The sequence below is a fragment of the Echiichthys vipera genome, assembly GCF_963691815.1.
Source record: "Echiichthys vipera genome assembly, chromosome: X".
Taxonomy (NCBI): domain Eukaryota; kingdom Metazoa; phylum Chordata; class Actinopteri; order Perciformes; family Trachinidae; genus Echiichthys; species Echiichthys vipera.
Window position 1 is genome coordinate 14,867,968 of NC_139825.1, and position 14,380 is coordinate 14,882,347.

The window sequence follows — 14,380 nt, forward strand, 5'->3', positions numbered from 1 at the left end:
ATACTGAAATACAGTTCTTGAGTATGTATTCTGTGCGGAAATAACTGCCTACCTTGGCCATCTGAACCACATTGGGAAACTCGGTTAGGCAGGAAATGGGAATCACATCATGGTAGGTTTTTAGCATTGTGCTGAAAGGCAAACAGTTTAGTAAGTCAGAAACCTCAATGTTTTTAATCCAAAGCAATCCGCCTGCTTTCATTTTTTCTTTCTTTGATGTTTAGCATTCATGCAAATGAATAGGTAGTTCAAAGGGGACCTTTCCTATCGATATGTTAAGAAAGAAAACTGTGCCACATCGAGCATTGATTGCTACAAAGTGATCCGTGTCCAGAACATTGATCAGATAATAGCCACATTACTAGGATACTAATTACTACTAAAAGACTTCTTCAATTCACACAACGTTAGCATTGGATATGGACACAATTAACACTCCTAATCATAAAGTTGTGCAGCAGTTACTAAAACTGCCTACTAGCAGTACAGACTGGTCAGCATGTAATATGCAATATGTAAACAAAAGCAAAATCTTTAGTATGCCAAAAATACCCGGATGTTGTACTGATTTGAAAAATATCTCCTGTATGCATTGGAGCATTCTACCTAGTCTACTGTATCCCATAATGCCAAGTGCTGGAATGGTCACTTTCACTTTCCAAAATTGGGAACTGGCTATGCCTGGGATAGCATAACACAAAATAAATTGATTTAAAAGTTTCATACTACATGCAGTATGCAGTAGGTGGTTTCCAATACAACCAAAGTGTTTATAGACATATGCAGGTTTCCACCAAACTGTTCACATCTAAGTTGCTCCTAAAAACATCATAGGCTGGAGTAACCTTCACCCAGTGTAGGTGCAATTCCACTGATGATTGTTCATTTCTGGATTCATTTGAACTTCCAGATTGATTGTGAGCAGGCCTCAGCCTGATCAAACAAAGGAAAAAAAAGCAGGAATGAGAGCCTGTCGCACAGCCTTTGAGTGCATGGTCACAGACAAAGAACTGCCGTGTGACCCTGCAGGTCACATCCAAGTGTGAAGAACTTTGCAAGGGACCTCAAACTGACTGGCTGATGACTGATGATCACTACGTCTATAAAACAACACCATTTTCTGTCTCTCTCTTCCTCGACTCTCTTCACTCGACTCTTTCACTCTTTCTAATTTTGACTTGTTTAGCTTTAGTAAGTTTTATTGTGTGTTTTGTTTGTGCATTTATTAATTTGTTAATAAATGTTTGTGTTTACAATATGTCTGTTTATTTAATATTACACAAAGATGAATGTGCCAGCCTCTTCTAAGAAAAGATTTTAAGAAAATAACTTAAAATCCTCAACTGAGCAAACTATTGCGTTAACTGGTTTTAATCCTTAATTAATGGTTTATTATTTTTCAAGAGACTTTTATAGTAGTTATCACTTCCTTCATTACTCGAAGGTGGTGCCCCTAAGGAACTTTGGATCAACTAGAGTAATTTGTATAATTATCTTTGCTAATTATTGGTGATAGCTAATATTTACTTAATTAACGATAAATTTATATGCTCAATCTCATAATCTGAACGTGAGTCAAGGCCCTACATTTAATTGGTTCTCCGTGTGAGGTTTTTAATAAATTAAAGTAATTAATTTTTATTTTTATTTTTTTTCTTTATCATTCATTCATTCATTCATTCATCTTCAACCGCTTATCCCGGGGTCGGGGTCGCGGGGTTGCTGGAGCCGATCCCAGCTGACATCGGGCGTGAGGCGGGGTACACCCTGGACAGGACGCCAGTCCATCACAGGGCACATAGAGACGTACAGAGACAGACAACCATTCACACCTACGGGCAATTTAGAGTCATCAATTAACCTAACACATGCATGTCTTTGGATTATGGGAGGAAACCGGAGAACCCGGAGGAAACCCACGCAGACACGGGGAGAACATTTTTTTTCTTTATCAAATATTTAATTTGATAGGCACACTTTTGATCCAATTAACCCGCACCAATGTTTTATTTGAAGTTTACACAACATCAACAAGCAGTTCAGGATGATTTTGGTGAGGCTGTGAAAAAACCCCTTTTAAAAATAACTTCATAAAACAAAAAACTAAAATTCTGGCTTGACCCATGGCCTTTTTGTAGCTAGAAGCAAACTTCAAGCAGGCCTACACCTGAAAAAGAAAATCTAGCTAACACAAACCACACTTAATAATAACATAATCAATTAAGACAATCAAATAACAATTTTACCACAGTTCAAGCCCATTGTCCACTGTATGTAGCTGTCAATGTTCTGAATTAACTAAAGGATTATTTGTTTGCAAAAATGATTTTGCTTCTTTCAGTCTTGAATTTGCTTCGACTATATTGAATAAAAAAATGTAACTTCTGTGGCAGATTTCGGACGGACAATTTGCAGACTGTATAGCATTTTATGCTAACTTCCTGGAATTTGAGAATTAGAAACAGACATTTCATTCAAGTCTGTGAATTGTGAAGTTTAGTAAATTAAATTAAATATTAAATAATATTAATAACTGTTAAAGTATTTCTGATTCTGATACATTCATATGCGTCCATTCTGTCCTGTTTTTGTCTCTGTAATGCTGCGCATATTTCGTAACACAGAACAGCGAAAGACACACCTTCTCCCATCTCCGCCATCCATAAAGAGATGCATTTCCTTGTGTGTGCTTACTATACTACTATAATACATACTATAACAGAATAACAGGACCAAAACAAAACTGTGTGGAACCATCACAACAATCTGTAATGCTTCTGTATGCTAAATAATATAAATTGGTATTAACATTAAAAACAAAAATGAGATTATGACTTATCATGGCGATCTCTTACAGATGCTTAAGATGTGGCCTGTGAGTCAGTGCCTGTGATGACACTTGGTGAGGTATCTAAGTTTGACAAGGGGGATGGGGGGAGAATGTGGGTGGTGCCCACTCATTGGAAAACATCACAATGTAAAACATGTTATGGGCTGAGAGACTGTTACCTCGCAACATACTCATCAATTCAGAAGCTCCATTAACAAAGAGGGAATGCCGCTATTAAAATCTAGAGTGGAGCCTCTAGGGTGCTAAAATTAATTCACAGGTTATATGGTGTGTTGAGTTCTGCCTCACTCCCACTCGTATGTCTTTAGCAGAATACGAAGGAGTAAAGGATTTTGGTGAGTGAGCAGGTGGGAGCTGTTACACTTGCACAACAAAGATGAATAGTGTGCTAATTGTTGAGTACTTTGTGATACAGACTTTACACACAGAAATTATTGATACATATGATATGTATGCTGTATAGCACACAAACATTTTTTCACTTCTATCTAGACCAACACATATTATTGCACAACTCCCAGAACATAAATGATACAAACAACAAAGGACACAAGCAGCAGAACCTTTTCAAAATGGTATATATTCCAAATAATATCTGAAGAAGATTGTTAGCCGTGTACCTAAGCCTCTGTTAACATAGCATTAAGTTAGCTACCTAGCTAACATTATTGTCATTGTCATAGTAGCAAAACCCACGGGCAGGAAGCGCATGAGTAGGAAGCGCATGGCCAGTGCCTTTGAAAAATGCCAAACTTATTTAGTAGAATAGAAGTCCAATAAGCACATAAGCTGAAATAATTTAACAAAAGCAGCCTGGACACTTTCAGACTGTGAAAAAAGCAGCAGACTTCTGAAGTGATGTAATGAAGTGATATTATCAAAGATGAAATGTATGAGAAAATGTATCGGGTGCCCTCTGACAGTAGGGGCAAGCCTTTCCACAGCACTGCCTATTTATAGCAATCAAGCCGGAAAACACATTTTAATATTCAGTGGGAATTGAGAATGCTCTTCTTCGTCCATGTCAGTTTTGACTGACTAAATACTATTCTTGAGAGAATGAAAAAAACTTAATATATCTGGCACAGTCAAGTCATGTGTGAAATACTCTACATGGGATGGTACTACAGTACATGGATATTTGAAGCCAGAGTTTTGCCGGTTCAATGTGAGAAAGAGAGAGAAACATCTTAAGGGAAAAAATGAAGTAAAAGCAAAGAACAATTACTGTTGATACTGCAAAGGAGAGGACAGTGATTAAGAAATAATGAGTGAGAAAAAAATCCCAAATGGAAGAGAAAACAGGTCAGGGATAAAAAATAATAAGAAACTGTACCGAAGCATCAAGCGCAGATGCTCTTGATCCCCAATGACATCATACTTCATGGAAAAGACCAAATGGCCCAGGGCAGCATCCATGGTGTAATAATTAAAGTGTTCCTGGAGGGAAGATAAGCAGAAGAAACTTAAATGCAAGGATGAATACTCCTCCAGCAACTGACAAAGAAAATGCTATAAAAATAGAGAAATGGAGAGGCGTAGAGAGAGTGGCAGTCTTTTAATTTAGGAAAGTAGTTGATGTGCCCTTGAGGAAAAGGTGTGAAACAAGCTATCAAAGTCTTATTTTGAACAGATACACTGTATATGGAATATGTTTCAAAGTTCAGTATTACACAGCATAATACTGTACAGAGATATTTATTATAACTTCTCTCATTTTGAGTTGTGTATGTACTTGTGCATGCACTTCTTCGCCACTTTGAAGAAGAAGAATTACTTTATTTTTATCCCACACGGGGAAATTCAATTTTCACTCTTATTATCATACATGTTACACACACAGGAGATTGAGGAGAGATGTTAGAGCAAGGGGGCTGCCAGTGACAAGTGCCCAGAGCAGTTGGGGGTTCGGTGCCTTGCTCAACAGCACTTCGGCAGTGCCCAGGAGATGAACTGGCACCTCTCCAGCCACCAGTCCACGCTCCATACTTGGTCCACACAGGGGCTTGAACCAGTGACCCTTCGGTTCCCAGCCAAGTCACCTATGGACTGAGCTACTGCCACCCCCATTTGGGGGGGAATACTAAAGCAGCGTTCACACCCAACGCAATAGATGCAAATTGAGCGGCAACTCTACATTGAAAATCAATGTAAATGCTGCAATGACACGCGATTCAGGTGGTCCTGCGATTGAAGCGATGAAGTGATGATCAAACATGTGACAAATGTGAGCAAACCGGCGCAATACAAGCATCTCAAGCGATTGTATTTGCGTCTATTGCGTTTGGTGTGAACGCAGCTGCAATCACACCGCACGTGATAGACGCCATGAAATCGCAAGAAACGCAAGTAAAGCGCTGCTTGATCCTATTTGGACCGCGTTTGGAGCATAGATGCAGTTAGGTATGGGGGTGACGTTTACAGAAAAATTAGCTTATTTTAGCTTCAGGCTCAAGGAGCTTGGCTAACGGAACACGTTAATAGATAAACGGGAATGTGGAGACTACACTGGCTCCGGGAGTGAAGTGCAGGCAGCTTTTATGATCTATTATTTAAACTGATATTCAACACAATACCATGCCCATAGACTGTAAAACACCGACCCTCACGGCCCAAATCCTCCAGATGCTCCAGATGCTCCAGATTAGCATCTAGTGTGTGTGTCATAGATAGCAGGCTGTACTGCAAGTCATGGTGCAAGTGCAGCTATTTAATTAGCATAACAAGCTAACACTAATGTTAACCTGGTGTGTTCCTAAATCATCTGTTGGTACAGTTGATCCAAGAGCAAACCATCTTGTCACTTATAGAAACACCACCACAGGAATGGCCGCAGTCCAGGTTGAGATGACGGAGTTAGCATGCTAATCCTGACAATTAGCCTCCGAGGAAAAGTGACGGCCAGAGTCTAGCTGTCACTCAAGAGACCACGCCCCTAATTATTTATAAACTTAAACCTCCATTAAAATAAAAACTAGCCTGTTACCAAATAATTCACCCTAAATGTTGTCATGGCGATATGACTTAAACATACAGACTAGTATGTTTTTTTCGTTATCAAGCCCTAAATAGGTTTAATTATGCTGTGAAAATAGGCCTGTTTAACATGGGGGTAAATGAGAAACTACTCCTACTGGACACTCAGAGAACTGCAGTTTTTCGGCACTTTCTTATTGGATCAAGCAGGAAGTCACTGTGGTGGGGGCTTGACCGCGATGCGCTCTTAGGATACGCATACGCTTCACTCTGCAGTATGGCTTCTTTCGGCAGACTACATGCCTAAAGGCACCACCCGAATTCAAATCGCATCTGTAGATTGACTTTGTATGTAATTGCGCTGCTTCTATCGCTTCCATTGCGTGCGGTGTGATTGCAGCATCACAGTGTAGCAGTATTGCTAAAAGTAAAGGTATTCAGTGTAACAAGGAAAGAGTGGCAACTGATTTTGTCCTCATCTATTTGCAAGGCTGACATGTTGCTCTGTGTGGCTGAAACCTCTTCCTGGTAGCTGTAAATGTGACTGAATGATAGGTAATCACAGACTGTAAAGATGGATGGCTTTTCAGCTCCCCAAAAGTTAAACCAAAACATCTCAATCGCCTCTGGTAGGGGCGGCAGTAGCTCAGTCCATAGGTGACTTGGCTGGGGACCGTAGGGTCGCTGGTTCAAGTCCCCGTGTGGACCATGTATGGAGCGTGGACTGGTGGCTGGAGAGATGCTGGTTGATCTCCTGGGCACTGCCTCGCTCTAACATCTCTCCTTAATTGCATGTATAGGTCTTGTTTGTGCATGTGTGTATTCTGTGTGTGTATGTAACATGTATAATAATAAGAGTGAAAAAATTCAATTACCCCAGGCGGGATAAATAAAGTAATTCTTCTTCTTCTTGGTGGCTGGCTGCAGTATGGGTCATGTTAGCGGAAAGGACATGGGCCTAAACCTTAAAGATCAAAGTATACATCAAATATTTTTTTTCCAAAGATGATTTAACATTGATTGTTCAAGTGTTTTTCTGAAACATTTGTTATTTATGTTAGTCATTTGATGCTTGAAAAAAGGGTGTAACTTCATGATTGACACTTGTGATTGACTTTTGAGTTGGGCGGGTATCCGAGCACCCGTATCGAAAATACTGTATTTTGGCTTCACTTTTGTACAGTGGGAGGAAGGGGAGACGTATCCATCTTTATATACATATATTCTTTTAGAATAAATATAATAGTCTTTATTGTCATTGTATGTACATGTACAACAACATTGAATGCAGTCCTTTCAGTGCAAAACATCTGTTAAAGTGCAAAACAAGTGAAATACTTTTTTTTTTTTTTAAAGACATTCTATTTTATATTTGCCTTCATTTCCTCTTGAAAAAATCTTCAAATCTTACATTTGTAAAAACAAATGATCTGAGCTCTGGTAATCGTATAACTTAATGTATTCTTTCAAATGCAGTTTTTCTTTTTCAATTATATGTCAAATCAACGCAGAGCAGCAAGTACATTTAAGAAACCCAATAGTATATTTTAAGATTCTGAGATTGAGTCAATCAAGATCAATACTTTTTGCTGTTTGGCGTAAAACCAGACCACTTTTTCCCATCCTTACCTTGCCCATGAATTGCTTCCTGTAGATTTTGGCAGTGCTGTTTGTCTCCAGTTTGATGTGGGAGGTAGTACAGGAGGGTTGATCAGCCTCTGGTGGGTCTTTAAGCTCATGATTGGTACCCTCGATCCAGTAGCCTCCAAACTGGGGAAGCAGGATGAGTGGAAAAGGGGTAGTGCGGCCAAGAACCTGACAGTGATGGACAATAATAATGGTGAAAAGAATAATGATTAGTAACTAGTTGTTTTGCAACAAGAACTGCATTGCTTTCATTTTTGCATAACATTAATGCTTTACCTGTAGAAACCTTTAACTTTACAGTGTCTGAAATCTCTAAAATATATAGTGTGAAGTTTGAGTTATTTGTATGGAGAGTGCATTGTACCTCATGAACGCTGGGATAAGGGATGTAATCCTCTTCTGTCTGCAGGTAAAGAAAAGAATATGAGTCAAACTGACAAACAGCCGTTTCTAGTCACACTTTCAGTTTGCATATTTGAGGTAAATAACAATGTGTGAAAACACTGACAGAATATCAACTACGGTAACAACATACATTTTTCAGGGTTACTTTTCTTATCCTGCAAGTGACAACAGAGGCCCCATTAGCAGGCCTCTATAAAATATGCCCTTTATTCCTCTGGTGAATACATAGCCCTTCTTTGTTAGCAAGACTTCAATCTGCTTTCACTGCTTTATGTGTGATAAAGTAACTAGACCTCTTTTAAAGTTGTCATTTAGCCAAAGTTAAAATATCATATAATCTCAGAAGACTGGGTACCAAAACCTCACAGAACTGACATGAAAAAACAGACAACACAACTGTTTAATTTGAAAAAGAAAGATTCCTACTGGCTATGCCCAAGTTGGTGCAAGAGAAGCTTACATCCAGTACAATTTCAAACGCATCATTGGACATCACATAATAACGATCACAATCACAAGTGATAGTTGCATTCTGTTATTGGGCATTACGCTGTGACGTCTGTTGCAAAAAAAAAGAAGAGAAAAAAATTGTGGCAACATGTTGCAATTACTTCTTTGGCAAACACACTTTCCTTCAATTTCAGATAGTGATTTTGTCCATTTCCGAAGAATGCCTTTCAACAATCTTAGCAGAACATGTCTGGATTTGTTACATTAGAAGAGGAAGAAAGCTTTTTTTATACACACAACTATGTGAAATTAACAAACAATATGTAATCTCTTACTTACATTGCATTTTTGTTAATCGTAGCCACCATGAAGGTGGTACTAGAGGAACATTCTGCAAAATCACCAAAATAAAGAGGATTCATTGGCCACTTGAGGCTGGCTCCAAAATCAAGTAAATCCCCGTAGACCATCATGTTAAAATTCCCAACTTTACAGCAGAAATAAACATACTTTCATCCCAGAAAAATGGCTTTGGTCTCCTTAGCTAATTTTTCAGAGTTTGTGAATATTTGGTTGAATTTCTATGCAAGTCATCCATTTAAATAATATTAAGGCTATAACTTATGCATAATTAAGGGTTTTCCGCTTGAGTGACAGGTGAGTGCCATCACAGGAAACATTTGGTCCACATCAGCTTCCACTTCTTTGCCCATTTTTGGATTAAGCAGGAGTTAGGCGGATTGGGGCATGGCCAAGATGGTGACACCTATGGGTGATATCACAGAGACTACATCCATAGTTTATACAGTCTATGGTCTCCACTGTAGATCCAATACATTGTCGACATTTGTGCAACTATCCATTAGGAAACAAGAAAAATATACCACCAAACAAAAAAACTGACCCAAAAACGGGCAATTACACTAAAGAATATCCCAAAATATGAGTCTATCCACATACTTCTGTAAACATAGGTCTGTGGCTGTTTTCATGGTTTTAGCTAAGCCCATAGGCACAAATTAAGGGAAACGGTAGCTGCTGCAAGACACGATAATATTTTAAACCTCAGTGTGCTTCTAACTTTTCTGTTTCAACATGATTGCCCCACAACACCAGGTCTTAAAGAAATAGTTATCCAAGTTTAGTGTGGAAGAACTTGACAGGCCTGCACAGAACCCTGACCTCAACGTCCTCCAACACCTTTGGGATGAACTTTAACACTGACTGAGTGTGATGCCTTGTCACCCACTATCACTGCCCAACCTAACTAATGTTCTTTGTGGCTAAATGGAAACCAATCCCTCATAACAAGGTTTAAACAATGTTGTGTAGCTCCATCCCAGAAGAAAGAAGGCATCATATTAATATCCGTTGTTCTTAAATTAAATGTTCAATCACACATGGGTGTTCTGTTTTGTGTCTACATACCTTTGGCCATATAGTGGGCATCATTAAGAGATAATTTGTTGCATGTAATTTTTTTATAGGATGACATTTTCCATTAATTATTTATTCCAATAGACCCAATATTTTATAATACCTTTTGGGTAGGAAACCCCTGCACCCTGTACATAAAATGTATGTAATTTTTTGTGTTGGATATACTCTGATCTCCATCTGATGGTTTCATATCTAATTAATAACAACACTTTAGATAATGTTAGTTTAGAGACCTACTTTACCTGTTGGGCCATACACAATGACACCAAATACAAAACAAACACAGACCAGCGATGAGATTTCACTATTCGTAACATTAGATTTGGTTTACCAAAGACACAAAGCACAGCAGAAAACGTAAGTAGGTCAGACCACCATTAACTATATCTCTTTAAACGTTACACTTATGGCTGAAAATGACAAAAAAAATCAACAAGTTTGCTGATTTCACGTATCTTTACAATGTAAATCCACTGCCAACTGTCAACCCGGAAGTGACTGTTGCACATCATCACAGTGATTTGGTCCATAGGACTGTAAAACTTTTTCACTCAACACTATGCTGTATTAAGCCTTTTTATAAAACTTTTCTTCAAACTCTTAAACCACATTATACATATAACAGGCAAAACCCTGCCACCTGATTGCTGTCAGTCTACAGCATTAAATGGTTTTATGGTCTAAAGATGATCTATTGTGCGCAATTTCTGACTTGACCTCAGACCTACTGCTAAGAGTATATTTACTGCCAATTGCATTAGTCGGTCTAGGTAATAGAACAGCTTAGGATTTTGCAGTCCTAGTCCCTGTCGAGTTCTTAACTCAGTCGGTGAGAATCCTAAAGCCTGTCTGACAGCTGATAAGGAAAGGTTTATAACTCTGCCATAACGGATGCTTTACCGGTCTGTGGTCTATGAGATGTGAGGATTTGTGACTCACTTTGAGGGGGGGAGGGAGGGGGCATCTTTGCTCATCCATTCTGCAACCCTGTAGAGAGAAAAGTGATAGGATACTGATGGAACAGGTAGTATATCTACAAGACAGGTTCACACAAGATAAACAGAGAGACACATACGCACATTTTTGATTGAAATTTCTTGTGCAGCAGCGTAGAGTGAGATAATTCTTTGTGACAATAATCCATGTTTACATAACACAAGCTCAATCACCAGATGTGTCACAGAAAGAGGAAGAAAAGACGACTGATATCTTTTGGATAGGTTACTATATCGGGTGAAAAAGATAAGCAGAGTTCCACGAGAACAAGGGAGGTGCTTCCATCCAGCCATACTGCAGATATCATTAATTGCAATTCCACTTAAAGGCCAAAAAGTGCCAAAACAGGTTTTTACATTTACTCTATCTATCCTTATTCTGCTGACCAGAGCACAGAGCACATAGAGAGAGAGAGAGAGAGAGAGAGAGAGAGAGAGAGAGAGAGAGAGAGAGAGAGAGAGAGAGAGAGAGAACAAAGCATTCCTGATCATAGGCCCTCATGTGTGGAATACCCTGCAGCAAGATTTGAATAGTATCAAATTTGATTTGACATTTTTTTAAGGACTGGGGAAGATGAATGAAATGGATTTGAAATGCTTTCATTAAGTTCATTCTTTGAAGACTGTTCCACCGCTTCTGTTTCTCTTTCCCTACTTTTTTTCCCTTTACATGTTGGAGAATATGCATTGCTACTGATAAAATAGGCAACTCAGTAGTGCTGCCTCATGCTTAACAACCAAGAGCAACACACATATAGGAAACCTGACAGATCTGTTAATTGTTACAGAAATATGTTGTGAATTAACTACGCTGCAAAACTTAATCTGATCTCTAATATGAAATCCGTGAAGATGAATAAGGTATAGAAAAATACAGGGTTCGTAGAGGTGCTTGAAATCCTTGAAAATGCTTGAATCTTAATGATGTCTTTGAAAAGTGCTTACATTTTTGAGAAAGTACTTGAAAATGCTTGAAATAAGGGATGTCCGATAATATCGGCCCACCGATATTATCGGCCGATATTGAGTTAAAAATGTAATATCGGGAATTATCGGTATCGGGTTTTTACAACAGATGTTAGTTCTGTAGGCTTCAGCATTTCCGAGTGTACCTGAATGCAACACGGGCCGTAGGCTTCAGCATTTCCGAGTGTACCTGAATGCAACACGGGCCGTTTACAGGCGCGTGCTTGATGACGTATAACAACAACAACACGCTCACTCGTAGGTTGCTAACCGTGGCTAACAAGCTTCAGCTCTCCCGGTGCATGAGATGTCCGTGGTTTGGAAGTATTTCCAAGTGTCACCTATTAACAGTGAATGTGCGCTTTGCAATGACTGCAAGGCGTTAGTTATGAGAGGAGGAAACAAGGCGTCTTCCTTTAATACATCACATTTGATCACCCACCTCAAGAAGATTCATGCGGAGTTAAACGCTACATCTGTGCAGCAAAGTGATGGAAAGAAGCAACAGCCGACACCGAGAAACAAACTTTTTCTATCGTTCGGGATGCCGGATTCACCAAACGTGTGGAGTTTCTCGAGCCACGTTATGTCTGTATAACGCCCAGTCACAAGTATTTCTCAGACCAGTGTTTACCTGAACTGTACAGCGTTGTTTACCGTCACGTCGAGAAGGTAATTTCTGGTGCTGTATCCATTAGATCCAATACAGGTTAGCATGTTGAGCTTGACTGCTAATTTATTGATTGTATTATTTGCCAAGTTACGGCTCAGGCGTTACTCAGTCTGGGAAAAGAAAACTAAGTTTGTTTACTACTCTGGACTGAAGCTATGCATCTTCCTTGTTTTGATTATGTCTGTAGTGTGTTTGAGGCAAAATATTCTCTCTAAAAACACAAACAATTAAATGAATGGCACTTTTTTCAATAACTTATTTTGTACAGACTGTGTTTACATTTGAAAAGCCGTGTTGCATCTATGTATGCATCCAGTGGGGCATCACAATAAAATTAGGCATAATGTGTTAATTCCATAATAGGTGATATGTGATGAATTTTGGTGTAAAAAGGCTGCATATATCGGCATCAAGTGATATCGGTATCGGGTGATATCGGTATCGGAAATTAAGGGTTGGACAATATCGGAATATCGGATATCGGCAGAAAAGCCAATATCGAGCATCCCTACTTGAAATTGTATCTGCTAGTGTTGCACGGTAAACCAATAATAGCAAGGTACCGCAGTACCCAGCCATTTAAAACAATACTATTTCACGTTTTATTAGTATCGGTTCTGTATGAACGTTGTGCGACAGTGGTACAGCGTGTCTGTGTGCACCTTCTCTGCATCATCACTGCCTGCAGCGAGAGTGGGCGTGGTTTCATAGTGACAGACAGTCACAGAGCGAGACAGACATGAGTGCTCCTTGGTGATGGGAAGTTTGGCTCTTTTCAGAGAGCTGGCTCTTTTGGCCCAGCTCCAAAAGGAGAGCCTCTTTCGACTCCTGAATACCTGAGAATTCACTCCTTCAAAAAACAACTAAAACAGAATTAAACAAACTTTCTAAATTCTTTCTTTATTTTGTTGATTTCTGATTTAACTTTGGACGGTTTCTGTTGGGGGACATTATTTGGACCTTTTGGACAATTATTTAAAAGACATCTTCTGATGCTGAGTGTAGCTCATTGTGTAATACACTGATTTAAACTGAGTTTGCATTGTGGCTCTGATTATTGCTTGTATCCTTCTGTTTGGGGATTTTTACACCAGACAGAAGGAATCACAACATCAACTCAACATCAACCTAGTCAACCAAGTCTACCGTTAGACGGAAAATAGAATGAAACCCCTGGACAAAATGATTACCAACTCACATTTTTCTTTTCTCCCCCATTATAAAGAAATCACTAAATAAACTAAAGTGCTGCTGTCTTTTCATCTTCACATTCGCCCCTCTCCGGCCTCATACTGCCGCTTTCAAACAGGGTGCGCTGGGGAAATGGCGGGGCTGGTGACAGGACCCTGCATTGCGCTTTCAAAATAAAAGCACGACTTCAAAATCAAATATTTTTCTCATCCACGGTATAATTTTTGGGTGGGACCAATGCGACGGTCTGTCATATTGGAGAGGACACATCCCCTCGGTTCCTACATCCTTGCTTCTTCACTTTAGAAAGATGTTGTTGTTTAAGCCTCTAAACCTAAATCATGTTTTTGTGCCTCTTTCAACAGCATTTTCTTCCACTTAGGATATTAACATAGTAGACAATTCAGATTAATTTTTTTCCAGTGTTTCAGGATCATGTTAAGTCGGAAGACTTAGACTTCTCTTTATTGATCCTTTGGGATGACTCCAGCATGGAAATTAAGTTTCCAGCAGTTTCCAACTTAGGAGACTGCTCAGCTTCTACTGACTTCAATGGGGAAGCGTAGAGCGGGTTGTTCCACTGCAGCCAAACTAGACGCTCATTGGATAAATGCTGGGCTTTGTCCCGCCGCAGCTGTCGGAGGCAGCAGCATTTTACAAGTTTTTCATTCTGTTGTTCTGAACTGATCCAGAGACTTTACTGATCCCCAGAGACTTTGTCTTTGTTAAAAACGACTAGCGTTGTGTTTGGTGACTCTGTTCTGTCACTCTGCGGTTTCTTTCCCC

General features: G+C 39.4%; 1 protein-coding gene across 1 annotated transcript in view; it reads right to left on the reverse strand.

The window, feature by feature from the left end:
* Positions 1–14,380, reverse strand: part of rap1gapb (RAP1 GTPase activating protein b) — a 73,573-nt gene that overhangs the window by 16,811 nt on the left and 42,382 nt on the right. The window contains exons 4-8 of the mRNA XM_083938908.1: positions 10,709–10,756; positions 7,839–7,877; positions 7,457–7,642; positions 4,188–4,291; positions 53–131 (exon numbers count right to left, since the gene is read on the reverse strand). Of these exons, the coding sequence (XP_083795034.1) occupies positions 53–131; positions 4,188–4,291; positions 7,457–7,642; positions 7,839–7,877; positions 10,709–10,756 (456 nt within the window). The remainder of the gene's footprint in view (positions 1–52; positions 132–4,187; positions 4,292–7,456; positions 7,643–7,838; positions 7,878–10,708; positions 10,757–14,380) is intronic.